The sequence below is a fragment of the Coregonus lavaretus genome (genome assembly GCF_964263955.1).
Source record: "Coregonus lavaretus genome assembly, chromosome: 7".
Taxonomy (NCBI): Eukaryota; Metazoa; Chordata; class Actinopteri; order Salmoniformes; family Salmonidae; genus Coregonus; species Coregonus lavaretus.
In genome coordinates this window covers 44,533,750-44,561,543 of record NC_139994.1, presented here as the reverse complement: position 1 = coordinate 44,561,543, position 27,794 = coordinate 44,533,750, and the positions used below count along the sequence as shown (strand labels likewise).

Below are 27,794 nucleotides of genomic sequence, written 5' to 3'. Positions count from 1 at the left end.
ACTGCTGACGTCTGTCACCGGAGTCGTTCTTACTAGCTAGCTGGCTGAATGGGTTGCTTGCTCGAGCAGTAGTATTCTGAAACAGACATGGAATGTTGACGTTTGCTGTGTTTAAAACGAAAAGGAAAATCAAGTAATTCATATACAAAGATCCAAGTTAATATTTGCGTTGAGAACCTGATAAAATGGTAAGTAATTTCGGCATAAAAAGAGATGAATAGCTAAAGCTAGCCGGCTAGCTCATTACATTACCTGCAAGCAAGGTGTATGGTTTCAGGAAGCAGAGTGAAGCAAGCTGGTTGGCCACCTGTGTTAGCTAGCAAGGTAAAGTGGCTAATGTTAACATAGCTACAGGTACTGTAGTCAACTTGCTTGCTTGCTAGTCGACAGGCCGCACATTTGAATTTTGCCTAATATAAATTCTAACTTCGATAGGAAGATGTATGTTGAGCTCACTAGCTAACAAGTTATCTTCGAAGGTAACCTTAACGTTACATAACTAAGGATTTTTGACATTTGCTTAGCTAGCCAAATAGTGTCGTGATTAGCCAAATAGCTAGCTTGCGACCTGGTTTGTTTGCTTACGACGAAATGTACACTTGAACTAGGTAGTTTGACATGTTCCTCAGGTTACTGTCATTGTTAGTGTGTGTGCATAGTTGGTGTTAACAGACGTAAAGTTAGCTGTTGACTGGCTACACGTTGCAGATACTCTGTGACCCTCACCTCTGACCTTGCACTACCTGCATTGATACAATGATCAATGTGTATTGATAAAATGGTGTTCCACTATTCAGACACCCCTTTCTCGTTTGCTGACCTGGTTGTCAGTCAGTTAGTTATGCTACTTCATTTGTATTGCTGCCCGTTTACTGCACCTTTACTGTGGACATAATTATAAACTGTTGACTATTAGACAATTGTCACCTTTGTCAACTTGAAGGGTGTCCAATCAAAAACGCATATTTTGACCAATGGGTAAAATAATATGTTACCTGTGTAGATAATCCTTTAAGAAAACCAATGGTCCAAACCTCATGTCTCTATCACAATCTGTTAAAAATCTATTGATTTGAGTTTTTACCCTTGTAGGACAGCCAGAATTAGGGTGACTAAATCAATGGAGGCCAGAGAAAAATGTGTTCAGAAATCAAGAAAATTGCATCGTGTCAGCTAGGCTGGATTCTGTGCAAGAATTAAGGCTACTGGCTACCTGACAGGCTCACTTTACTGTTGAGCTCATCATCTTTCTTCTCCAATCCGCAGAGGTAAGATGGATATTGATTTTGAGACATGACATTTAGTATTTTCATATTTTAGTATACACTTTTCATATTCATTCGAAATTCCTCTTCCTTTTTCAAGATTTCTCACAAAAACAAGTGTATCTCTGTGAAATGTCAACGGAGCACTGAGCGTATACCAAGCTTTTTATTTTCTAAGGCTATTAGGTTTAATTCAGTTTGTCATGCTGGTTTGGCTTTTTGCGACCCGCGGAACCAACTTGGAAGAAGACGACCACAAAATATAAAATCCTCAGAAGTTGTTAAAATAAATCTGACTGCAATGTCAACAGTGCTTGGTTCTAATTATCGGATGTATTAGGTTACAAAATCCGTCTTTTTGGATATAGTGTTAATGATATGTTAGAGAAAGACCCCACTGAACGATTCAAAACATGAATAATCATATTTGTCTTGGTAAAATGTATTTTATAACATACGGAAGTGAAATGTCATCACCAAATCACGTTTCACTCAGGGCAGTGTGTGGACACCCTACAACTTGGTAAATACTACCTACACTCCCTTCCTTCACCAGTACACTCCAATATAGGGAAATGCTGTCCTCACCAGTGTCCTACCACAGAACATAAAACCCCTTCCATGTCTCTCCTTCTCTCTGTCAGATTAATACTAGAGAGAAGGCACTGAGCGGGTTCGACTGTAAGTAAAGTGGAACTAGCAAAGAAGTTGACTGTGTTATTGATTGGTGTGAGTAGAGTTTGTACGGTCTGTCCAGTTCTGTGTTTTTAACCTAAAATCATGTGTAGCTCAGCTTTGCATCTATGTTTCGTGGTCACCAACCAACTAACTAGCTAACTAGCTAACTAGCCGGAGTGCCAATCTGTTTGTACTATCATATCAACTCCTTGTTTGGCATGACAATGAGTGACGAGTTGGCATGATAGCACAAACAGACTCGCACTCAGGCTACTAACTAACTACTGACGTTCTCTGTGTAGCTTTCAGTCTAATATTGTGTTTGCTGTAGCCTCAGCCTAACTGATACCCAACAGTTACTGTCATTAATATTTGATTACCGGTAATATACTAATATTTGTGGTTGGCTGGCCGTTGCTTCTTGATGAGTGATGGTTCTAAGTTGTACTAATATTTATGTTTTAGATATACTGTACACAGTCCTGTATAATGTGTTGGCTAAGTTGAATAGTGTTAGCCTGGTCTCAGATATGTTTGTGCTGTCTTGCCAACTCGTATATAGGAGTTGGCAAGACAGCGCAAACAGATCTGAGACCAGGCTAGAATACGGTGGGTTCGTTGACCATAGGAGTTGGCAAGACTGCACAAGCGAATCTGAGCCTAGGCTAGAATACGGTGGGTCCTTTGACTGCTTTATAACTAAGTAGGACTGCTTTATAACTAAGTAGGACTGCTGCTGCTACATCACACCACATTATAGGATCTGACACAGATGAGCCTAAGAATAATCTCCCAAAAGGAAGCTGCTCTATTCTTATGCACATCATGGCCTCCTTTACTTCACACTCCCTTGTCACATGCCCCTCTCTCTCTCTCTCTCTCTCTCTCTCTCTCTCTCTCTCTCTCTCTCTCTCTCTCTCTCACTGAAGAGAGTCTTTTGATTTTATTACATTTTTTGGAGAACACAAGCACTCCTCACATCTTCACTGTAACTTTCTCTCACTCACTCACTAACACACCACACACACTGTATGCAAATAGAATGATAGTCATTTCAAAAGGTGACTTTCACAGATGATGTTGTAGGACATATTACAAAGTCGAGATCCGGGCCAATGTAAATGAGGAGGACTGTTGTGGGTGAGAGTTGGACCATATGGTACGGGGGGGTGCTACATTAGTGGCCAGGCAGTCTCTAGGAGATTGACACTACACCACACCACGTGGTTCCAGGGAGTTTAAAAGCAGAGACTGTAGATTGTTGTCCATGGAGGGTCTGATAACTAGTCCAGTGGGAGATGTAGTCTGTTACTGTACTTTTTCCCCCTCGTCAATATTAACAAGGTTGAAATGTAGGTATAGACACATGTAGGCCCTACTAGCTTGTGACATGATAGATTGTGACATAAAAAATGGCACATTTGTGTCATGAGGTAAGGTCTGTCCGTCTGTCCGTCCGTCTTTCTCCCCCTCTCTCTCTCCCCCGACTCTTTCTCTCGCTCATAATCTCTCTCTTCCTCTTTATGCATATCGGTTGTTCATTTTTTAGTCAGTGTACATAGAACAAAATCTCCCCCATCATACTTATAATCCCCCTTTCCTGTGTTTCGACCCTTATCCCAGTCCAGGTTGCTAATAAATGAGACGTACTGCACCAGCACGAAAGCTTAACCGTGTGTGGTGTGTCCAGTATTAGGTCTTACTGCTTACTCTGTGTGTTAGCCTGTGTCTACCTAATATGTGTAGGCCTACATATCACTACCTGTCTGCTGTGCCCCCTCATCTTCTCTAGATGCGTTTCATGCTGCTGCTCAGTCGGCAGGGGAAGCTGCGTCTCCAGAAGTCCTCCCTCCCTCCCTCCCTCCCTCCCTCCCTCCCTCCCTCCCTCCCTCCCTCCCTCCCTCCCTATGCAAATGTGTCTGTTTGTTTTACCCTCTATGTTCTGTCTGTTGTACACACTAGTTCATCCTGAAGTTATCTGGTACTAACTTCCTCTCTATATGCTATTGATCCTGTCTCCTATCCTGTGTGTCTCCCCTCTTGTTTCCTCCCCATGTAGTCTGACATTAACTCAACCCTGGTCTCCCTCCTCTAGATGCGTTTCATGTTGCTGTTCAGTCGGCAGGGGAAGCTGCGTCTCCAGAAGTGGTACACGGCCACGGCCGAGAGGGACAAGAAGAAGATGGTGAGGGAGCTCATGCAGGTTGTGCTGGCCCGCAAGCCCAAGATGTGCAGCTTCCTGGAGTGGAGGGACCTCAAGATCGTCTACAAGAGGTACTGGAATACACACACACACCAGGGATTTTTCTGCCATTGAAATCCTTGGGCGGTCCTGTCATGCCAAATAATGTCCCCCGGCCAAAAAAGTATCCCCCTCTGCGTCACAATGGAATTCGGTAAACTATTAGCGTCCGTTGCTATATCAACGGTGTGATGACCTAATGATTAGAATTTTGGAGGTCATTACAGCCTAAATGACGTTCTTTTCATCATCGCTATGCAAACAAGGCTGATTTCCGCGACAATTTCGCTGTTTAAACAAGTTTTGTTTAGCTAATAAAATGAAAACATTACTTCGAACTACTTTTGGGTACCTTGTTAACATTAGAACATAATCTGTGTCTTAAACGTTGCTACGTTTCGGAAATGGCAAAGAAAACGTCTAATCTACTTGACACGTTAAAGTTACTTACATTACAGATCAGTCAGCTAATTTCCACTCCATTCATATGCAAATATGTTTGATTCATACACTGGCTTGTCTGGCTGTCATGTTTTTATTTAAATCTGCCCTTCCCTTATCTACACTGAAATAAGATAATGTCAGTAGTCCTCTATTATGATTCATAGCTCATTAGTACACCCTTGTGGTTGAATATATGTATCTATTGTAGGTGCTAGGACACAACAGTGAATAATGTGGAACAAATAAATACCATCAAAGGATACCTTACAACTTACAATGAACACCTTGTGAAACAGCTGTGAAAACCAACCTGGCAATATTTAAGATTTTAATAAATAAACTTTGATATTTGTTGGTACAGTTGTTTTGAACACTCACATGGCAATCATAGACTGAAATACTGAATTCTGGTGTGTGGAATATAGAGGAGGTGGTTGCTGTGTGGGTGGGAGGTTCTGCCTGTCACTTGTTCTCAACAGGTAGTTAGTCTCGGAAGGGGGACTTAAAGGGGGAGACTGCAAAGTCCAGGCACTGCTGCTCTCTTTGTTCTGAGTGTTTGCAGTGCTAGTGTTTTTTAGTTAATCTGTATATCTCACATATTATGTGCCCAGTATGATAGAGCAATAACTTTCTTAGCAGATAATGATAACAGTAGCTGTAGATGATGTAATGAAAAGTTGGAGGGTGGTTGGTAATGGAGGACATCAGGTGGATCCACGTCTGGGTGTTGGGCAGAACCCCTATGTCCTGGAGAACAGGAGCAGAGTTAAAGGGAACAGGTTAGGAGACAGATGTAAACAAGCAAACACACAGGTTACACTTTACTGGGAGAACATGTGATGGATTATTGCATTGATATAAATGGGAGATATGTACTTTTCAACACTTTTGGAAGGTATAGCCTACCTCAAGCTGGTCCCCCTCCGACTCAGAGCACAGAGAATCAGACTGATCCGAGCTCACTGGTTCTGGTGGACGGGATACCTCCTGGGGGGCTCGGACAGTCGATGGTCCTAAAGTCATTTGGAGAGGAAAATTGAAGAGGTACATTTTTATAAACTCAGCATAACTACAATTTCTTGCTTTCTCAAATGTCAACCAAAGCTTAATATACTTTGTCTATTGGGCTTCACCGAAGTGTAGGGCATCAGTGCTTTCAGTGGTCGACCGTCCAACTGCTCCAACTGGAGAAGATTATTGGCTTCCACCGAGGTAACCCTAGGAAGACAAAGAGAAAAATATCAGTGTTAGGGAAACTAAAGCTAGCTTCAGGTTATTTTGTGTGCAAATGCAAATAGTTATTCTCTGAGATTTTTTATATTCTCTTTAACAGATGGTGACCCCAGCTAGGAGCGAAAGAGCAGTGAGGTTTCGCAGGTCTCGCCTTCCTTTCGTCCTTCTTCCAAACCAAGTAATTCGCCCGGATGTCGTAGCACTTGGTCCCCTTCTTGATTCTGCTCCGGTAGCTCTCCTTCTGTTTCTCTTGCGCCTTGTAGATGTTCAGTCTCACCTTGATTGATAATAGGAATAAATGCAATTATATTTCATATTACAAAAACATTTCTTACATATCTCTTGGAGGGCCAGAACATCAATTAACAGCGGACAATCATTTTTACCTGGTCAAAAACCTCCACATCCTTCTCAGTCCGTGCCTGAAGGTGGTCCTCGAAGGCGTTCTGATCTGGTTGGGCAACTTCTACCACGTCAGGTGGGGTTTCAGTGATCTGAAACACGTTATACAAAAATAGCAATAGACAAACACTAAGTCAATCACCAATTTGAAAGACTACAGTATATGCAATAATTGTATATACAATTGCATTGTTTACCTCCGTCAACAGCTGCGGCTCCTGTCCGTACTCGGTGGAGGCCTGGATGCTGCTGTTGTGTGCAAAGAGAATTACCTTCAGGTTGTTCGCCCACCCTTCCTGGTACCAATCAAGGGATTTTCCCATGTCAGTCTTGAGGGTCTGGTTGGTCCATTCACCAAACCTGGAGGAGGGGGTAGGAAAGCGATATCTATTGACAATGTAAGATATTGAAAGATGTCTAATTATGTACCATGGAAAAACAAAAACAAATTGTAAAAAATAAATAAAACAAACCATTGGTGACAGAATATAACCTATAACATTCGTACCTTGTTCTAGCGTTCATGACCTCGGTCACTCAAGATGACCTCAGGAGAACCCTGGGTGTTGAAGATATCCATCATCGCCTTGGAGGTGGCCTCGCCAGTCTCGTCCTTGATGGGTATCATACAAAACGAAAATCTATTTTGGGATCCAAGCACCCTTTATAATTGGTTACAGAAGGGAATTTAGAGTTAAGCACGTACTCTTCCTTTACTGACCTTAATGGGTATTACCTCCACCCACTTGGTAAAGTGATCGGTCGGCGTCAGACACCAGCTGTTGTCATTCCTGGATTTCGTGAAGGGTCCGATGAGGTCCACCCCTAACATTTAGTGGTCCGATGAGGTCCACCCCTAACATTTAAAGTGTTAGAGAGAAGATTACTTTATTCTTACCAGTATCTGTGTCATACAGCATGCAGATTTTCATATTTGTAAGCATACTGACACACACACACATTCTATAATATTGAACTCTGCTGTGGTCAAATAAAGCAACCATTACCAAACAACTTATCAGGGCAAAATTTGAATTGGGACACTTACCAATCATGTGCCATGGTGAAACATTTTTGATGGGCTTCATCTCCGGCGCCACAGTCTTCGCCCTCTCAAACTTCTGGCAGGCTAGACAGGGTACTGAACATTAAGCACAAAGTGACAAATTGAAACATTGTGTGCTCTCTGATATGACATCAATTGAAATCATAATAATTTCAGATATAATAGAATGTGATTGATAAACAAAAGGTTATTTCACTTGCCCAGCTGTCCGCCTCCTTGACAATTCTCAGTCAGAAGAAGCGTAGGTTGATTTTGGCTATCATGCGCTTCACTCCGAAATGGCCAGCATGCATCTCGGTCAGCACGGCCTCCTTCTCCTCCTTAGGAAAAATCACCCTTCTGTGTGGCTGGCCATCCTTCCCCCGTAGGTACATATGCTTGCCTAACAACTTGGAACAGAAGAGTTGTTGAAATACTCAAGTCTAAGCACATTTGCATTGCTGTCTTTCTCTCTCTCTCTCTCTCTCTCCATCTCTCTGTCTGTCTTCCACTCTCTGCCCACCTCTCTCTCCCTCTCTCCCTTTAATCCTTTCTTTCTCATTTTCTGTCTAGCGAAGACACCTAGTTAAGGGCATTTGGAATGACCATAATTGCTTACACCTATCCATTTGATTGATCAGGTTTAATTTATAGGTACAGATACATGCATATGCCCACATTGTGATATTGTTGTATGGTGGTATTAAACATTTTGTATTGTAGATATGTAGTGGTGTAATAATGTAATATGATGTACTTTTATCTTTTGTTTTATATGTAATGTAAGTGCTTTAATATGTTTGGACCCCAGGAAGAGTAGCTGCTGGGGATCCCTAATAAATACAAATAGCTAGATACCTCAATATGACAGACCTATAACTATATAAGTGGAGGCTGCTGAATGGAGGACGGCTCATAATAATGGCTGGAATGGAGTCAACGGAATGGTATCCTCCACATCCCCGTGTTTGATACCATTCCATTTACTTCATTCCAGACATTATTATGAGCCGTCCTCCCCTCAGCAGCCTCCACTGAACTATAAGTATAGCTAGCAACATGTAGATGACCAACTAGCTAGATGAAAAATGGTTGTACATACAGTACCGGTCAAAAGTTTGAGAACACCTACTCATTCAAGGGTTTTTCTTTATTTTTTACTATTTTCTACATTGTAGAATAATTGTGAAGACATCAAAACTATGAAATAACACATATGGAATCATGTATTAACCCAAAAAGTGTTAAACAAATCAAAATATATTTAAGATTCTTCAAATAGCCACCCTTTGCCTTGATGACAGCTTTGCACACTCTTGGCATTCTCTCAACCAGCTTCACCTGGAATGCTTTTCCAACAGTCTTGAAGGAGTTCCCACATATGCTGAGCACTTGTTGGCTTATTTTCCTTCACTCTGCGGTCCGACTCATCCCAAACCATCTCAATTTTGTTGAGGTCGGGGGATTGTGGAGGCCAGGTCATCTGATGCAGCACTCCATCACTCTCCTTCTTGGTAAAATAGCCCTTACACAGCCTGGAGGTATGTTTGGTCATTGTCCTGTTGAAAAACAAATGATAGTCCCACTAAGGCCAAACCAGATGGGATGGCGTATTGCTGCAGAATGCTGTGGTAGCCATGCTGGTTAAGTGTGCCTTGAATTCTAAAAAAAATCACAGTGTCACCAGCAAAGCACCCCCACACCATACCACCTCCTCCATGCTTTACAGTGGGAAATACACATGCGGAGATCATCCGTTCACCAACACCGCGTCTCACAAAGACACAGCGGTTGGAACCAAAAATCTCCAATTTGGACAGATTTCCACCAGTCTAATGTCCATTGCTTGTGTTTCTTGGCCCAAGCAAGTCTCTTCTTCTCATTGGTGTCCTTTAGTAGTGGTTGGTTTGCAGCAATTCGACCATGAAGGCCTGATTTACACAGTCTCCTCTGAACAGTTGATGTTGAGATGTGTCTGTTACTTGAACTCTGTGAAGCATTTATTTGAGCTGCAATTTCTGAGGCTGGTAACTCTAATGAACTTATCCTCTGCAGCAAAAGTCACTCTGGGTCTTCCATTCCTGTGGTGGTCCTCATGAGAGCCAGTTTCATCATAGCGCTTGATGGTTTTTGCAACTTCACTTGAAGAAACTTTCAAAGTTCTTTACGTATTGACTGACCTTCATGTCTTAAAGTAATGATGGACTGTCGTTTCTCTTTGCTTATTTGAGCTGTTCTTGCCATAATATGGACTTGGTCTTTTACCAAATAGGGCTATCTTCTGTATACCCCCCTACCTTGTCACAACACAACTGATTGTCTCAAATGCATTAAGAAGGAAAGAAATTCAACAAATTAACTTTTAACATGGCACACCTGTTAATTGAAATGCATTCCAGTTGACTACCTCACGAAGCTGGTTGAGAGAATGCAAAGTGTGCAAAGCTGTCATCAAGGCAAATGGTGGCTATTTGAAGAATCTCAAATATAAAATATTTTGATTTGTTTAACACTTTTTTGTTACTACATGATTCCATATGTGTTATTTCATAGTTTTGATGTCTTCACTATTATTCTAAAATGTAAGAAATAGAAAAAAATACAGAAAAACCCTTGAATGAGTAGGTTTTCTAAAACTTTTGACCGGTAGTGTATTTCTTCCTATTTAACAATATTTTCTTATATGAAGAGAAATATATGGTAAAGAAAGAGTGTTCTCTTTTCAGTCCTCTGAAGTAGCAGGTTGTCACCGTCAAAAACACTGTTCTTGGAGAGCAATACTGAGGTAATAACTTTGCGCGGAGTGAGCGCTTATGAGTTGAAATAGACCTAGAACTGCCCGTGTCCTCCTTCCTTCGCCACCGCTACGAGGTAAAATAGAGCCAAGCAACCAGCATAGCAACGGACGCTTTGGTGTATTACGTAATCCTGTCAGAATTTTGCAAGTTCTAGCAACAGAAGCTAAAACTCATTGAATCCCATTGTGACCCGGGGGGGACGACGACACTATTTGGTATGACAGGCCGCCTAAGTCTTTTTTCTTGGTTGTGTGAAACCGCATGTAGCTGCTACATGCTCTGTTCACATACATACTTGAAAATGTGCAACAAGGGCTACTGCGTGCTACACATACAGTTGAAGTCGGAAGTTTACATACACTTAGGTTGGAGTCATTAAAACTCGTTTTTCAACCACTCCACAAATTTCTTGTTAACAAACTATAGTTTTAGCAAGTCGGTTAGGACATCTACTTTGTGCATGTCACAAGTAATTTTTCCAACAATTGTTTACAGACAGATTATTTCACTTATAATTGTGTATCACAATTCCAGTGGGTCAGAAGTTTACATACACTAAGTTGACTGTGCCTTTACATTTACATTTACATTTTAGTCATTTAGCAGACGCTCTTATCCAGAGCGACTTACAGGAGCAATTAGGGTTAAGTGCCTTGCTCAAGGGCACATTTACGTCATTTAGCAGACGCTCTTATCCAGAGCGACTCACAAATTGGTGCATTCACCCTATAGCCAGTGGGATAACCACTTTACAAAAACAATTTTTTGGGGGGGGGGGGGGTAGAAGGATTACTTTATCCTATCCCAGGTATTCCTTAAAGAGGTGGGGCTTCAAATGTCTCCGGAAGGTGGTGAGTGACTCCGCTGTCCTGGCGTCGTGAGGGAGCTTGTTCCACCATTGGGGTGCCAGAGCAGCGAACAGTTTTGACTGGGCTGAGCGGGAACTATGCTTCCGCAGAGGAAGGGGAGCCAGCAGGCCAGAGGTGGATGAACGCAATGCCCTCGTTTGGGTGTAGGGACTGATCAGAGCCCGAAGGTACAGAGGTGCCGTTCCCCTCACTGCTCCATAGGCAAGCACCATGGTCTTGTAACGGATGCGAGCTTCAACTGGAAGCCAGTGGAGTGTGCGGAGGAGGGGGGTGACGTGAGAGAACTTGGGAAGGTTGAACACCAGACGGGCTGCGGCGTTCTGGATGAGTTGTAGGGGTTTAATGGCACAGGCAGGGAGGCCAGCCAACAGCGAGTTGCAGTAATCCAGACGGGAGATGACAAGTGCCTGGATTAGGACCTGTGCCGCTTCCTGTGTAAGGCAGGGTCGTACTCTCCGAATGTTGTAGAGCATAAACCTGCAGGAGCGGGTCACCGCCTTGATGTTAGCGGAGAACGACAGGGTGTTGTCCAGGGTCACGCCAAGGCTCTTCGCACTCTGGGAGGAGGACACAGCGGAGTTGTCAACCGTGATGGCGAGATCATGGAACGGGCAGTCCTTCCCCGGGAGGAAGAGCAGCTCCGTCTTGCCAGGGTTCAGCTTGAGGTGGTGATCCGTCATCCATACTGATATGTCTGCCAGACATGCAGAGATGCGATTCTGGTTATCAGAAGGGGGAAAGGAGAAGATTAGTTGTGTATCGTCAGCGTAGCAATGATAGGAGAGGCCATGTGAGGATATGACAGAGCCAAGTGACTTGGTGTATAGGGAGAAAAGGAGAGGGCCTAGAACTGAGCCCTGGGGGACACCAGTGGTGAGAGCACGTGGTGCGGAGACAGCTTCTCGCCACGCCACTTGGTAGGAGCGACCGGTCAGGTAGGACGCAATCCAGGAGTGAGCCGCGCCGGAGATGCCCAGCTCGGAGAGGGTGGAGAGGAGGATCTGATGGTTCACAGTATCAAAGGCAGCAGACAGGTCTAGAAGGACAAGAGCAGAGGAGAGAGAGTTAGCTTTAGCAGTGCGGAGAGCCTCCGTGACACAGAGAAGAGCAGTCTCAGTTGAATGACCAGTCCTGAAACCTGACTGGTTTGGATCAAGAAGGTCATTCTGAGAGAGATAGCAAGAGAGTTGGCTAAAGACGGCACGCTCAATAGTTTTGGAAAGAAAAGAAAGAAGGGATACTGGTCTGTAGTTGTTGACATCAGTGGGATCGAGTGTTGGTTTTTTGAGAAGGGGAGCAACTCTCGCTCTCTTGAAGACGGAAGGGACATGGCCAGCGGTCAAGGATGAGTTGATCAGCGAGGTGAGGTAGGGGAGAAGGTCACCGGAGATGGTCTGGAGAAGAGAGGAGGGGATGGGGTCAAGCGGGCAGGTTGTTGGGCGGCCTGCAGTCACAAGGCGCAGGATTTTATCTGGGCGTCCATGAGCATGTCCTTTAAACAGCTAGGACATTCCAGAAAATGATGTCATGGCTTTAGAAGCTTCTGATAGGCTAATTGACATGATTTGAGTCAATTGGAGGTGTACCTGTGGATGTATTTCAAGGCCTACCTTCAAACTCCGTGCCTCTTTGCTAGACATCATGGGAAAATCAAAAGAAATCAGCCAAGACCTCAGACATTTTTTTTTTGGACCTCCACAAGTCTGGTTCATCCTTAGGAGCAATTTCCAAATGCCTGAAGGTACCACGTTCATCTGTACAAACAATAGTATGCAAGTATAAACACCATGGGACCACGCAGCCATCATACCAATCAGGAAGGAGACGCGTTCTGTCTCCTAGAGATGAACGTACTTTGGTGCAAAAAGTGCAAATCAATCCCAGAACAACAGCAAAGGACCTTGTGAAGATGCTGGAGGAAACAGGTACAAAAGTATCTATATCCACAGTAAAACACGTCCTATATCAACATAACCTGAAAGGCCGCTCAGCAAGGAAGAAGCCACTGCTCCAAAACCGCCAAAAAGAAGCCAGACTACGATTTGCAACTGCACATGTGGACAAAGATCATACTTTTTGGAGAAATGTCCTCTGGTCTGATGAAACAAAAATAGAACTGTTTGGCCATAATGACCATCGTTATGTTTGGAGGAAAAAGGGGGAGCTTGCAAGCCGAAGAACACCATCCCAACCGTGAAGCACGGGGTTGGCAGCATCATGCTGTGGGGGTGCTTTGCTGCAGGAGGGACTGGTGCCCTTCACCAAATAGATGGCATCATGAGGAAGGAAAATTATGTGGATATATTGAAGCAACATCTCAAGACATCAGTCAGGAAGTTAAAGCTTGGTCGCAAATGGGTCTTCCAAATGGACAATGACCCCAAGCATACTTCCAATGTTGTGGCAAAATGGCTTAAGGACAACAAAGTCAAGGTATTGGAGTGGCCATCACAAAGCCCTGACCTCAGTCCTATAGTTTGTGGGCAGAACTGAAAAGGCGTGTGTGAGGAAGGAGGCCTACAAACCTGACTCAGTTACACCAGCTCTGTCAGGAGGAATGGGCCAAAATTCACCCAACTTATTGTGGGAAGCTTGTGGAAGGCTACCCAAAACGTTTGACCCAAGTTAAACAATTTAAAGGCAATGCTACCAAATACTAATGGAGTGTATGTACACTTCTGACCCACTGGGAATGTGATTAAATAAATAAAAGCTGAAATAAATCACTCTCTACTATTATTCTGACATTTCACATTCTTAAAATAAAGTGGTGATCCTAACTGACCTAAGACAGGGAATTTTTACTAGGATCAAATGTCAGGAATTGTGAAAAACTGAGTTTAAATGTATTTGTCTAAGGTGTATGTAAACTTCCGACTTCAACTGTACATAAGTATCTGAAATTATGTTTACTCACTCAAACACTCACAAAAATGGTATTACTTTATCCGAAAGGAACTTCAATTGTGGCAAGTCGAATAAGATAAAGATGTATACTAGACATATAAACGGCAACATTCACACATGACATTACCAATGTTTACAAGGTTTAGGCCTATACAAGATAAATGGAAGTGACAAAAATCTATTTCATGAAAGAGCCATGCTCTACAAGATACACATAAATCACACAACTCAGTTTTAATTTAAAATCCATACTGATGCCGGTACAAAGCTGTTAGTGGCTCTCTTGGTTTTAAGACGACCTGAGTCTGTTCCCTGATGGCAGTACTGCATTTTGGCTGTTCAGTGGATGTAAAAGATCCAAAGTATTTTATTTGCCCATCCTTATGTTTGCGCTCTTTGTAAATGTCACGGAGAGCCTTTTGCTTTCTCCGTACAATATTACCACAGACCTGCACAACTCTCTCAAGGGTATTCAGACTTGCCCATGTAAGGGAGCCAAACCAGGCGACTACACTAAATGTTAAGACGGGCTCAATAAAACATCTGTAAACTGCCAACTGTCTCATCTGAAAATGAGTCGTCTTGGTTGGAATGACGAATCAGCCAGTGACTCAGTGTTTGGCGTCACACTAATTCCCTCCCTCTACTGGTAGTAATTGCTCTTCAAAAGTGGTTCCAGGGGGGCATTAAAAGAGACTTACCTGTCACATCATGATATTACTCTGTGTGTGTGTGTGTCTCCCAACCTATCTCCTGGCGTTATCACCCAGGCTCCAGGCTGTCTTTGAGGGGTGTTTGGTATTGTTTTCCCAAAACACTGATTTTACATTTGACAGCGTTTTCCGTTCCAACTGATGCTCAGTGACTCACCATTTGAACACTCATTCCTCCTCCCACCTCTCATACAGAAGCCATCCACACACAGCACTCGGTGTAGAAGTTGCCCATAGGATCCTACGTTAATCTACACCACAGTGATTCTGTACAAGCTTATGCTGCACTTCCACCTAAGACTTACCCCACACGTGTGTCGCCATTGTTTTTGTTAATTAGGCTTGGGCTGTATACCGGGGTATTTGGAAATAGCCATGGGATGGTTTTTCAATACCGTTGAAACTATTTATTTGAAGTTTTTTAATAAATGTGAATCTTTTTTGCTACTTAAGTAAATACCTGCAGTCAACTTGTGCAATATGTTTAAAGAGATAAAGGAGATCGCGTTCTTCATTTCAGCTGTCACAATATTTCATTATGAAGCTTATTGGTAGTCCCCAGTCATGTGGTATTTGTTTACAAGCACACAACAACAAGAGACCGGAGCCTTGTGAGTCACTCACTGTTGTGTAGCATGCACCAGGTGGTCTAGTTACAGTATGGAATTCACAACGAAATGTTTTCCAGCTAGATATTTTTTATAACTATTAAGTTAACTGTCTAAAATGTGCTTAATTCTCTGCAGTTGCACATTTGGTTTGCTAATTTAGTAGCTAGTTAGCAACCTAGCTAAGTGGTTACCTTCTTCCAAAGTCAAGCTTCGCTTTGTAACAGCAGAGAATCCCTTCCTGGATCAAGAGCCTTGCTGTCTAACATTTGTTTTGTGCGTGCAACAAACTGTGAGTAGCATTTTTGAGTTAATTGTATAACTTTATGAGTTGGGATGTCCATCCTAAAAATGGTTTAGATCAGAGACTGTATAAAATGTTCGCAATGCGCTCGTTAGCATTTAGTTAGCATTCACTATGGGATTTTATATGTACCTGTTGGCATTGCTAACCTTTAGATTACAGAGGCGTTGGGGATAGAAAATAGTGCCCCTTGTGTTCTGTGCCGGTATAACCGAATATCCCGATATGGCACGAGGTCTGTATGACAAAATGGATACCGCCCAAGCCTAGTGTTAATGTAAGCTTTAGTGTAATTGTTTCCATCAGGAGTGTGACACTAAAGACTTGGGGCGGGCAGAATCAACAACCTCTGCATCAAGTTGCTTTGTGAGAAGTTGTTAAAGTTCACAGTTAGCCATTCTTATGTAAATGCCAGCTGAAAACTACCAGTGGCTTGGCCTTGGCCCCAAGTCAGAGCAGGTCCGCCGGAGCCATGGCCCAGTGAGAAACGGGTGCCGGCCCACATACATTGCCTTCAGAAAGTGTTCCCACCCCTTGACTTTTTCCACATTTTGTTGTGTTACAGCCTGAATTTAAAATGCATTTAATTAAGAGTTTCTTTGTCACTGGCCTACACACAATACCCCATTTAATGTCAAAGTGGATTCTACCACATAATCCGAGGTCGCACTTCCGCATCTGCGGTGAAAGTTGACAGAGCTAGAGCAGTGTTTGTCAGACCATGAGACATCCCGAAAATCGGTCTTCTCACAAAATCGTCTGTAGCATCCGAACGGATGGAAAGATGAGACTCACGAACATGATAGTGTTCTCCGTTTTCCTCTTCGACCCCCACAAGTGTCTTGGGACTCGTCTGAAGTTGGTACAGCCGATCTACCAACTTCTGTCTGTAGCGTCCGAACAGTTTTGGCTACACACTAATATGAACCCTCTGTGGAAATGTGAGACACTCACAAACACGTCGGTTGTTTTGCTCTAGAATGCCCACAGACCTCACAAGACTCGTCTTAAGGTCCCTCGGTTCCAGCTGAAAAAATGTATTGAAGTACCGTACTAGTGAAAAGTTTGGACACACCTACCCATTCAAGGGTTTGTCTGTATTTTTTTACTATTTTCTACATATTAGAATAATAGTGAAGACATCAAAACTATGAACTAACACATATGGAATCATGTAGTAACCAAAAAAGTGTTAAACAAATCGAAATATATTTTATGTTTAGATTCTTCAAAGTAGCCACCCTTTGCCTTGATGACAGCTTTGCACACTCTTGGCATTCTCTCAACCAGCTTCACCTGGAATGCTTTTCCAACAGTCTTGAAGGAGTTCCCTCATATGCTGAGCACTTGTTGGCTGCTTTTCCTTCACTCTGCAGTCCAAATCATCCCAAAACTTCTCAATTGGGTTGAGGTCGGGTGATTGTGGAGGCCAGGTCATCTGATGCAGCACTTCATCACTCTCCTTCTTCGTCAAATAGCCCTTACACAGCCTGGAGGTGTGTTGGGTCATTGTCCTGTTGAAAAACAAATGATTGTCCCACTAAGCGCAAACAAGATGGGATGGTGTATATCTGCAGAATGCTGTGGTAGCCATGCTGTTTAAGTGTGCCTTGAATTCTAAAAAAATCACAGACAGTGTCACCAGCAATGCACCCCCACAACATCACACCTCCTCCTCCAAGCTTCACGGGGGGAACCACACTTGCAGAGATCATCCATTCACCTACTCTACGTCTCACAAAGACACGGCAATTGGAACCAAAAATCTCAAATTTGGACTCATCAGACCAAAGGACAGATTTCCACCATTCTAATCTCCATTACTCATGTTTCTTTGCCCAAGCAAGTCTCTTATTCTTATTGGTGTCCTTTAGTAGTGGTTTCTTTGCAGCAATTGGATCATGAAGGCATGATTCACGCAGTCTCCTCTGAACAGTTGATGTTGAGATGTGTCTGTTACTTGAACTCTGTGAAGCATTTATTTGGGCTGCAATTTCTGAGGTTGGTAACTCTAATAAACGTATCCTCTGCAGCAGAGGTGACTCTGGGCCTTCTTTTCCTGTGGCGGGCCTCATGAGAGCCAGTTTCATCATTGAACTCGATGGTTTTTGCGACTGTACTTGAAGAAACTTTCAGAGTTGTTGACATTTTCCGGATTGACTGACCTTCATGTCTTAAAGTAATTATGGACTGTCGTTTCTCTTTGCTTATTTGAGCTGTTCTTGCCATAATATGGACTTGGTCTTTTACCAAATAGGGCTATCTTCTGTATAGCAAATCTACCTTGTCACAACACAACTGATTGGCTCAAACGCATTAAGAAGGAAAGAAATTCCACAAATTAACTTTTAACAAGGCACACCTGTTAATTAAAATGCATTCCTGGTGACTACCTCATGAAGCCAGTTGAGAGAATGCCAAGAGTGTGCAAAGCTGTCATCAAGGCAAAGGGTGGCTACTTGAAGAATCTCAAGTATAACATGTATTTTGATTTGTTTAACACTTTTTTGGTGACTACATGATTCCATATGTGTTATTTCATAGTTTTTATGTTTTCACTATTATTCTACAATGTAGAAAATAGTAAAAAATAAAGAAAAACCATTATTAATTACACTTTGGATGGTGTATCAATAAAACCAGTCACTGAAAAGATACAGGTGTCCTTCCTAACTCTGTTGCCGGAGAGGAAGGAAACTGCTCAGGGATTTCACCATGAGGCCAATGGTGACTTTTTAAAAGAGTTAGAGTTTAATGGCTGTGATAGGAGAAAACTGAGGATGGATCAACAACATTGTAGTTACTCCACAATACTAACCTAAATGATAGAGTGAAAAGAAGGAAGCCTGTACAGAATAAAAATATTCCAAAACATGCATCCTGTTTGTAACGAAGCAATAAAGTTAAACTGCAAAAAATTTGTCAAAGCAATTACCTATTTGTCCTCAATACGAAGTGTTATGTTTGGGGCAAATCCAATACAACACATTACTGAGTACAACTCTCCATATTTTCAAGCATAGCGGTGGCTGCATCATGTTATGGGTTGACTTAAATCTGCTTGAAAATATATGACAAGACTTGAAAATGGTTGTCTAGCAATGATCAACAACCAATTTGACAGAGCTTGAAGAATTTTGAGAAGAATAACGGGCAGATATTGTACAATCCAGGTGTGCAAAGCTCTTAGAGATTTACCCAGAATGACTCACAGCAGTAAGCGCTGCCAAAGTTGATTCTAACATCTATTGACGCAGTGGTGTGAATACTTATGTAAATGAGATATTTATGTATTTCATGTTCAATACATTTGCTAAAATGTCTAAACTTGTTTTCAATTTGTCATTATGGGGTATTGAGTGCAGATAGGTGAGATGTTTCTTTCTCTCATTTTAGTCCATTTTGAATTCAGGCTGTAACAAGAAAATAAGTTAAGTGGTATGAATACTTTCTGAAGGCACTGTAGAGGGAAACAGAAAACACAGGTCAATCTGATGGAAACTCTCAACAGTGCTCTCTGCAGTGTAGTGCAATACCTGTTTCTGGCCAGGTGAGAGTCAAAGAGCTGACTGACTTCGCTCTGATACAGTGTTTCCCATCTCCGGTCCTCGAGTACCCTCAACAGCATACATTTTCTTTGTAGCCCCGGACAAAAACACCTGATTCAACTTGTCAAGGGATTGATGATTAGTTGACAAGTAGAATCAGGTGAGCTTGTCCGGGGCCACAACAAAAATATGTACTGTTGGGGGTACTTGGGGGGGGCTGGCGTTTGGAAACAACACACATACTTACACATGGTATAGTGCATAGCTTATCTTTCAGTAGTTATTAGTTGTAGGACGCAACGTTTTGGAACGTTCAGATAGAATATGCTTTGTAGAACAACATGCCCCTCTGACATGTAGATTAAGAAATGTTGGCTATATTCGTGGCATTTCTATCTGCAACGTTTGACAACATTTGGCTACTGAACATGGCCCTGGGTTACTGACTGGCTGGAGCTCCATGGATTCCCCCAGAACTTTTAGTTCTCAGCTGAACCTCAATGAAGAATGTGTGGGTGTGTTGAACCTCAATAACCCAAAGACTGTGTGAGGTTTTCTGGGTTCCTTCCTTCCAGTCCGCCTCTGCATGCTGTTTGCGCTAATAAGGTGTGTATGTGTTCGTGCGCGCTCTATAGGTATGCCAGTCTGTATTTCTGCTGTGCGGTGGAGGAGCAGGACAACGAACTCATCACTCTAGAGGTCATCCACCGCTTCGTAGAGCTACTGGATAAGTACTTCGGCAGTGTGAGTCTCTCGCTCTCTCTCTCATTTGACTTCTCTAGCCAACTCTTTCATTATCTCTTTAGCCAACTTCATTCTCTCTCTCCAACTGCTTATTTCTCACCTCCACTCTCATCTCATCAGATATTTTCCATTTCATCCTCCCTGCTTCTCTTCCATTTCACCCTCCCTGCTTCTCTTCCATTTCACCCTCCCTGCTTCTCTTCCATTTCATCCTCCCTGCTTCTCTTCCATTTCATCCTCCCTGCTTCTCTTCCATTTCATCCTCCCTGCTTCTCTTCCATTTCATCCTCCATGCTTCTCTTCCATTTCACCCTCCCTGCTTCTCTTCCATTTCATCCTCCCTGCTTCTCTTCCATTTCATCCTCCCTGCCTCTCTTCTATATTACTACCGGACAATCTAAGGATTTTCATGTAAGTCGATGACTCGCACCATATGCTGTTTATTCCCGCTCACTGTCCCTCTGTTGATCTATTCAACTCTCCATATTTTCCACCAGTGTCGTCTGTCGGCTATACAGCCAATTTGGTTTAGACATATTTTCAGCCAGCTGCTTTTTCCACATAAATTAACTAGGCAACTTTTCAATTCACTAGTCAGAAAAAAGTCTGCCGAGCCCTCAACCATTAGAATGAACGACATGGATCTTCTAGCAATCTATTGACAGGCGCCTGTCAGTCACAAAGTGAGTGCTGACAGGGAAACACAGCTGGTTTGACAGTCTGCTGTCTGTCCCGCATCTCGTTACCTGGGTGTGTGTGTGTGTTGTGTGCGCTGTGGTTGCAGTCGAATTTCTTTACACCGAGGGAGAACGCATGATTTTGCATGTCCCATATAGTAGTGTGGTAACGACGATTCGAAATCCACTTAGCCTATTGTTTGCTGGCACATACATTTACCAAGCAAATCAACCATATGTATTTATAAAGCCCTTTTTACATCAGCAGATGTCACAAAGTGCTTATACAGAAACCCAGCCTAAAACCCCAAAGAGCAAGAAATGTAGATGTAGAAGCATGGTGGCTAGGAAATACTCCCTGGAAAGGCAGGAACCTAGGAAGAAACCTAGAGCGGAACCAGGCTCTGAGGAGTGGCCAGTCCTCTTCAGGCTGTGCCGGATGGAGATTATAAGAGTACATGTCCATTAAGGCCAGATCGTTCTTCAAGGTGTTCAAACGTTCATATAATGAACAAAAATATAAATGCAACATGTAAAGTGTTGGTCCAATCTTTCATGAGCTAAAATAAAAGATCCCTGAAATGTTCCTATGCACAAAAAGCTTATTTCTCTCTAATTTTATGCACAAATTTGTTTACATCCCTTTTTTGTGAGCATTTCTCCTGTGCAATATCAATAAGCTGATTAAACAGCATGATCATTACACAGATGCACCTTGTGCTGGGGACAATAAAAGGCCACTCTAAAATGTGCAGTTTTGTCACACAACACAATGCCACAGATGTCTGAAGTTGAGGGCGCGTGCAATTGACATGCTGTCTGCAGGAATGTCCACCAGAGCTGTTGCCAGAGAATTCTACTATAAGCCGCCTCCAACGTCGTTTTAGAGAATTTGGCAGTACAACTTACCGGCCTTACAACCGCAGACCACGTGTAACCACGCCAGACCAGGACCTCCACATCCGGGTTCTTCGCCTGCAGGATTGTCTGAGACCAGCCACCTGGACAACTGATGAAACTGAGGAGTATTTCTGTCTGTAATAAAGACCTTTTTGTGGGGAAAAACTCATTCTGATTGCCTGGGCCTGGCTCCCCAGTGGGTGGGCCTATGCCCTCCCAGGCCCACCCATGGATGGGCCTAATGAATTTATTTCAATTGACTGATTTCCTTATATGAACTGTAACTCAGTAAAGTCGTTGAAATTGTTGCATGTTGTGTAATAATCACCATGGTTATAGATGGTGCAACAGGTCAGCACCTCAGGAGAAAATGTCAGTTGGCTTTTCATAGCCGAGCATTCAGAGGTCGAGACAGCAGGTGCAGTAGAGAGGGGGAGAGAGGGGGTCGAAACAGCAGGTCTGGGATAAGGTAGGACGTCTTGTGAACAGGTCAGGGTTCCATAGCCGCAGGCAGAACAGCAGAAACTGGATCAGCAGCACAACCAGCTGTGACGGGGATAGCGAGGAGTCGTCAGGCCAGGTAGTCCTGAGGCATGGTCCTAGGGCTCAGGTCCTCTTGGAGGGTAGAGAGGGTGAGAGAGATGGGAGAATTAGAGGGAGCATACTTAAGATCACACAGGACACCAAATAAGACAGGAGAATTACACCAGATATGACACTAACCCTAGACCCCCCGCACATAGACTAGGGGTCGTGGGACACTGTGGCCCTGTTCGACGATACCCCCAGACAGGATATAACCCCACCCACTTTGCCAGAGCACAGCCCCCACATCACCAGAGGGATATGAACAGACCACCAATTTACTACCCTGAAACAAGGCGGAGTATATCCCACTAAGATCTTCCCCACCGCATGAGACCGAGGGGGCGCAAAATCGGACAGGAAGATCATGTCAGTGACTCATCCCACTCAAGTCGAGTATAACTATCCAGCTCCACTCCACATTTAATTCTAAATGCCTACTGCTTGCAAAATATTTATTTTTTACTATATACATAGTTTATTTGCAGGATAAGGATTGTCCTGAATTTCAAGAATGCCTGAATTTCTTCGTCTTGCTTTTCTGGTTGGCTGGCAATTTTCACCATCCAATTATTTTAGTTTCACCAATGCACGGACCGTGGTGATACGTTGGCGCATGAGAATTATTCGAATATGGCAAATATTAGTCAATTATTGCATTCTATCCATGCTGGCTTTCACAGGCTACCGGAGACAATCATACCTGTCATACCTGTATTGCAGATGGCTGAGAAAATGCCTCTTAAAAGGGAGCTTGAAGCCTGTGAAAGTCAGCAGACTCTTACAGGATTCTTTAAAGGCCCAGTGCAGTGAAAATGTAGTTTTTCCTATGTTTTATATCATATTGTAGAACAGCTGATGAAACTTAACACTGTAGAAGTGCAAAAATGTTTTGGATCAGTGTTAATACCTGATTGCTGCTGGTAAAATATACAATCTAGCATTAGAATGTACGTACCAGAGGCCACCAAAATAGGGCTTGTTCTGCAAAAATATCTTAACCTGGGAGAACCCCTGCGCACCCCCCCGGCCAAGGGGATCTTGGCTGGCTACTTTTTCGATTTGGCTGGCTCCTCCATGTGCTTGTGGAAAACACTGCTCTCCGCTCCCTAGCTTTGCTTATACTCTTCTATTGTGTAATTGGTGTACGTTTCCTGTATATATTGTATATACTGTATGTAGACTGTGTCAATTCCTCTGTCTATATTTTGTCTATTGATGTTGGCACCATTTCACCAAGTCAAATTCCTGGTATATGTAAATGTAATTGGCGAATAAAGGTGATTCTGATTCCACTCTGTGTGTGTGCCCTGGCAGGTATGTGAGCTGGACATCATCTTTAACTTTGAGAAGGCCTACTTTATACTGGATGAGTTTCTGATGGGGGGGGAGATCCAAGACACGTCCAAGAAGAGTGTACTCAAGGCCATCGAACAGGCCGACCTACTACAGGAGGTAGGATTCAGATTTAGAAAACTTTAATTCCTCAATGAGGCAATTCATCTAGCAGCAAACACAATACATACAAACAAAATCACATATTTAAAAACCGATAGCAAAGGATATTTACTGAATAAGTTGTTTTTAAAAAGACGTCAAAATTAGGCTTCATGTACAGTGAGGGAAAAAAGTATTTGATCCCCTGCTGATTTTGTATGTTTGCCCACTGACATGATCAGTCTATAATTTTAATGGTAGGTTTATTTGAACAGTGAGAGACAGAATAACAACAACAAAATCCAGAAACACGCATGTCAAAAATTGTATAAATTGATTTGCAATTTAATTAGGGAAATAAGTATTTGACCCCTCTGCAAAACATGACTTAGTACTTGTTGGCAATCACAGAGGTCAGACGTTTCTTGTAGTTGGCCACCAGGTTTGCACACATCTCAGGAGGGATTTTGTCCCACTCCTCTTTGCAGATCTTCTACAAGTCATTAAGGTTTCGAGCCTGATGTTTGGCAACTCGAACCTTAAGCTCCCTCCACAGATTTTCTATGGGATTAAGGTCTGGAGACTGGCTAGGCCACTCCAGGACCTTAATGTGCTTCTTCTTGAGCCACTCCTTTGTTGCCTTGGCCGTGTGTTTTGGGTCATTGTCATGCTGGAATTCCCATCCACGCCCCATTTTCAATGCCCTGGCTGAGGGAAGGAGGTTCTCACCCAAGATTTGACAGTACATGGCCACGTCCATCGTCCCTTTGATGCGGTGAAGTTGTCCTGTCCTCTTAGAAGAAAAACACCCCCAAAGCATAATGTTTCCACCTCCATGTTTGACGGTGGGGATGGTGTTCTTGGGGTCATAGGCAGCATTCCTCCTCCTCCAAACACGGCGAGTTGAGTTGATGCCAAAGAGCTCGATTTTGGTCTCATCTGACCACAACACTTTCACCCAGTTCTCCTCTGAATCATTCAGATGTTCATTGGCAAACTTCAGACGGGCCTGTATATGTGCTTTCTTGAGCAGGGGGACCTTGCGGGCGCTGCAGGATTTCAGTCCTTCACGGCGTAGTGTGTTACCAATTGTTTTCTTGTTGACTATGGTCCCAGCTGCCTTGAGATCATTGACAAGATCCTCCCGTGTAGTTCTGGGCTGATTCCTCAACGATCTCATGATCATTGCAACTCCACGAGGTGAGATCTTGCATGGAGCCCCAGGCCGAGGGAGATTGACAGTGCTTTTGTGTTTCTTCCATTTGCTAATAATCGCACCAACTGTTGTCACCTTCTCACCAAGCTGCTTGGCGATGGTCTTGTAGCCCATTCCAGCCTTGTGTAGGTCTACAATCTTGTCCCTGACATCCTTGGAGCGCTCTTTGGTCTTGGCCATGGTAGAGAGTTTGGAATCTGATTGATTGATTGCTTCTGTGGACAGGTGTCTTTTATACAGGTAACAAGCTGAGATTAGGAGCACTCCTAATCTCAGCTCGTTACCTGTATAAAAGACACCTGGGAGCCAGAAATCTTTCTGATTGAGAGGGGGTCAAATACTTATTTCCTTCATTTAAAATGCAAATCAATTTATAACATTTTTGACATGCGTTTTTCTGGATTTTTGTTGTTGATATTCTGTCTCTCACTATTCAAATAAACCTACCATTAAAATTATAGACTGATCATTTCTTTGTCAGTGGGCAAACGTACAAAATCAGCAGGGGATCAAATACATTTTTCCCTCACTGTACATGATAGGAGTGATCTCTCTAATTAAAAAGAAGGAAAAACTCCAGCACACTGGTATTCTTGATACTTTGAACAATTTGATGGATCTATTTACTACCAACGTTTCGGTCTGTTGACCTCCTTCAGGGTATCTCTCTACCTCACTATGTGCCCTATTCAGGCTTGAGATGAGTTGATTTGCCATACGTAAAAATGTATGCGCACATGACTGTAAGTCGCTTTGGATAAATGGCTTATTATTATTATATTATTGATTTAACACAGACTTAAGTCCATGTTTTATTGACTTAAGTCCACGTTGAGTCTACTTATATCAAGTCTGAATCGGGCCTTATGACTTTACCTAACATCACTATGAATGATGTAGTTTTATTTGTCACCATTTATTCTGAGCCATCTGTTCCCCGTCTCCCCCTACAGGAGGACGAGTCTCCAAGAAGTGTTCTAGAGGAGATGGGCCTGGCGTAGTGACAGCAGGGTACTCTGATCCCAGCACTTTTTATCAGGCGACAGACGAAGAGACAGAGGACTTTGGGTTACATGTGCAACAGGGTGGAGGAAAGGGGGTTTGACGTGTGTGTGTGTGTTGGGTGGAGGGTGAATGGAGGGGGTTTGGGGGGGGGTGGCTGGGAGGGAGTAAGGGCTGGAATGGAAGCTGTTATCTAAGGCTGTGTCAAGTGGCACTCTATTCCCACATAGTACTCTAGGGCTCTGGCCAAAAGAAGTGCATCCTTTTTTAGGTAAAATAGGGTGTCAATTGAGATTCACACATTGACATTCTGGTACTGAATTCAAGACATTGCTGACATTGTTGTATATTATCATGATGATCCACACCCTATTTATATTAGCTCTGTGAAAATGGTGCCACTTTTGGCCGAATGATTTAGCTACTACTACTGTTGTATGACCCAGACTTGGGTTCAAATACTATCTGAAATTGTTCAAGTACTTCTAGCGTTTGCTTTAGCCTGCAGGGAGGCCATTCTATTGGTTCCGTTCTGCCAGGACGCTCAATCAAGCTCAGCTTTAAGTATTTGAGATAGTATTTGAACCACGGTCTGATTTGACCTTTGAACTTTCCCTCGAGACGCAGGTCAGAATGCATCTTAAGACTTTTTTTAGCAGGAGATGAAATAAGACATCAAAACATTTTACCCAACAGATTACGTTTTATCAGATTAGGGTGCGTCTCAAATGGCACCCTATTCCCTATATAGTGCACTACTTTTGACCAGGGCCCATAGGGCTCTGGTCAAAATTAACGCTCTATGTAGGGAATAGGGTGGCATTTTGAGGGACACAGGGATTTTCTTTTAAATGAATGGTCGTTAAATATTTTGTAAATGTACCACACGTTATGAGAATAATATAATATGTTTGCTGTTTTTATTGTTTTTAAGGGACCACATTGATTGTCTGCATTGGTGAGTTATGTTGAACCCATAGTAGGATCTGTTGTAGGGGTACACACAAAGAACACATTCTTGCCCTTCCCATTTATATGTCAATCTGTAGAATGATTCTTCCCAAATTCCGGATCCATCCAGAGTTCCTTAGAATTGAGAATTATATTTCTGCGTTCTATTCCGCAACTGTTTTTCTCTGTCTCTCAGCCTGTGTGTGGCTGTGCTAACATGAATGTGTTTATGTGGAAAGGGCTCAATGTGATAGTATGCAATGTAGTGATGATGATTCAGATGAGACTAACCCAGGGCATGAAAATATAGGCAGAAAGAGGGAGAGTTTGTTGTTTCTGAGCAGCAACGTAAAACAAAAGGCAAACAAACTACTTTGACATACACGTGACTTTTTAGAGAAATAATGGACCTAGCTACCATTCCTATACCAACAAACACATTAAATGCAGTACGTTTTACGCCTATCAAATACCTACTTTCCAAAGAGTAATAATATTTTTGTCTGCAACAAGAGGGAATAGACCAATAGGAATAAACTGAAACTAGAAGAGTTTGGCCCATTGATTTAAATAAGATACGTTCCAACATTCATACTAGCATACTACTTGCTATTGTGCGTTCCCAATACATTGCTTCACTCCAATTAGTATCAATACATAGGCTACATTCCAATATCCACACTAGCATACCACTTAGGTGGTGTTCCAAATGGCACCCTATTTAGGGCAGTACTTTTGACCAGAGGCCGAAATATGGAACAGGGTGCAGTTTGGGATGAAGCCTTTGCCCACTGTATTGCTCCATTCAAAGTGGTATACTAGTATGGTCAATGGGACAGAACTATTGCTTCATTATTAGTAGTGCGCTAGTGTGGATAATTGGAACTGCACCGAATAAGAAGATATTTTGATTCACATTTTTTCAGGGACTCAAAAAGGTGTGTGTGTGTGTGTAGGGTTTTATTCATTTGGGATCCAGCATGAGGGATGGGTGGCATATGATAAATAACTATTGACCTACGGTCCAGTCATGGTACTCTATTCCTTTTATAGGGTTATGGTCAAAAGTAGTGCACTATAAAGAGAAAAGGGTACCATTTGGGATGCAGCATATTATCGAAGGGAATCGTGTGAATGTAATTTTATAATAAAAATAAAATGCAATTAGAAAGGACTTGTGTACTTGTGCTTTCTGGTTTAATTATTGTCGTTTTTACCTTAGTTGA

At 42.8% G+C, this 27,794-nt stretch overlaps 1 protein-coding gene across 4 annotated transcripts; it reads left to right on the top strand.

Moving 5' to 3' along the window:
- The first annotated feature begins 16 nt into the window (after positions 1–16).
- Positions 17–27,742, top strand: ap1s1 (adaptor related protein complex 1 subunit sigma 1). Of its 4 annotated transcripts, none has more exons than XM_084165140.1 (6): positions 50–188; positions 1,910–1,946; positions 4,039–4,217; positions 19,692–19,800; positions 23,280–23,417; positions 25,569–25,726. In XM_084165140.1, the coding sequence occupies exons 3-6, from the start codon at positions 4,039–4,041 to the stop codon at positions 25,614–25,616; spliced, it is 474 nt and encodes a 157-aa protein (XP_084021266.1). In that variant the 5' UTR covers positions 50–188; positions 1,910–1,946; the 3' UTR covers positions 25,617–25,726. The 4 variants fall into 4 exon arrangements, with proteins under 4 accessions (XP_084021267.1, XP_084021264.1, XP_084021266.1 ...); XM_084165139.1 differs by lacking the exon at positions 50–188 and adding an exon at positions 1,183–1,268; XM_084165138.1 differs by lacking the exon at positions 1,910–1,946 and having other exon boundaries at positions 32–188; positions 25,569–27,742.
- Positions 27,743–27,794: the final 52 nt, after the last annotated feature.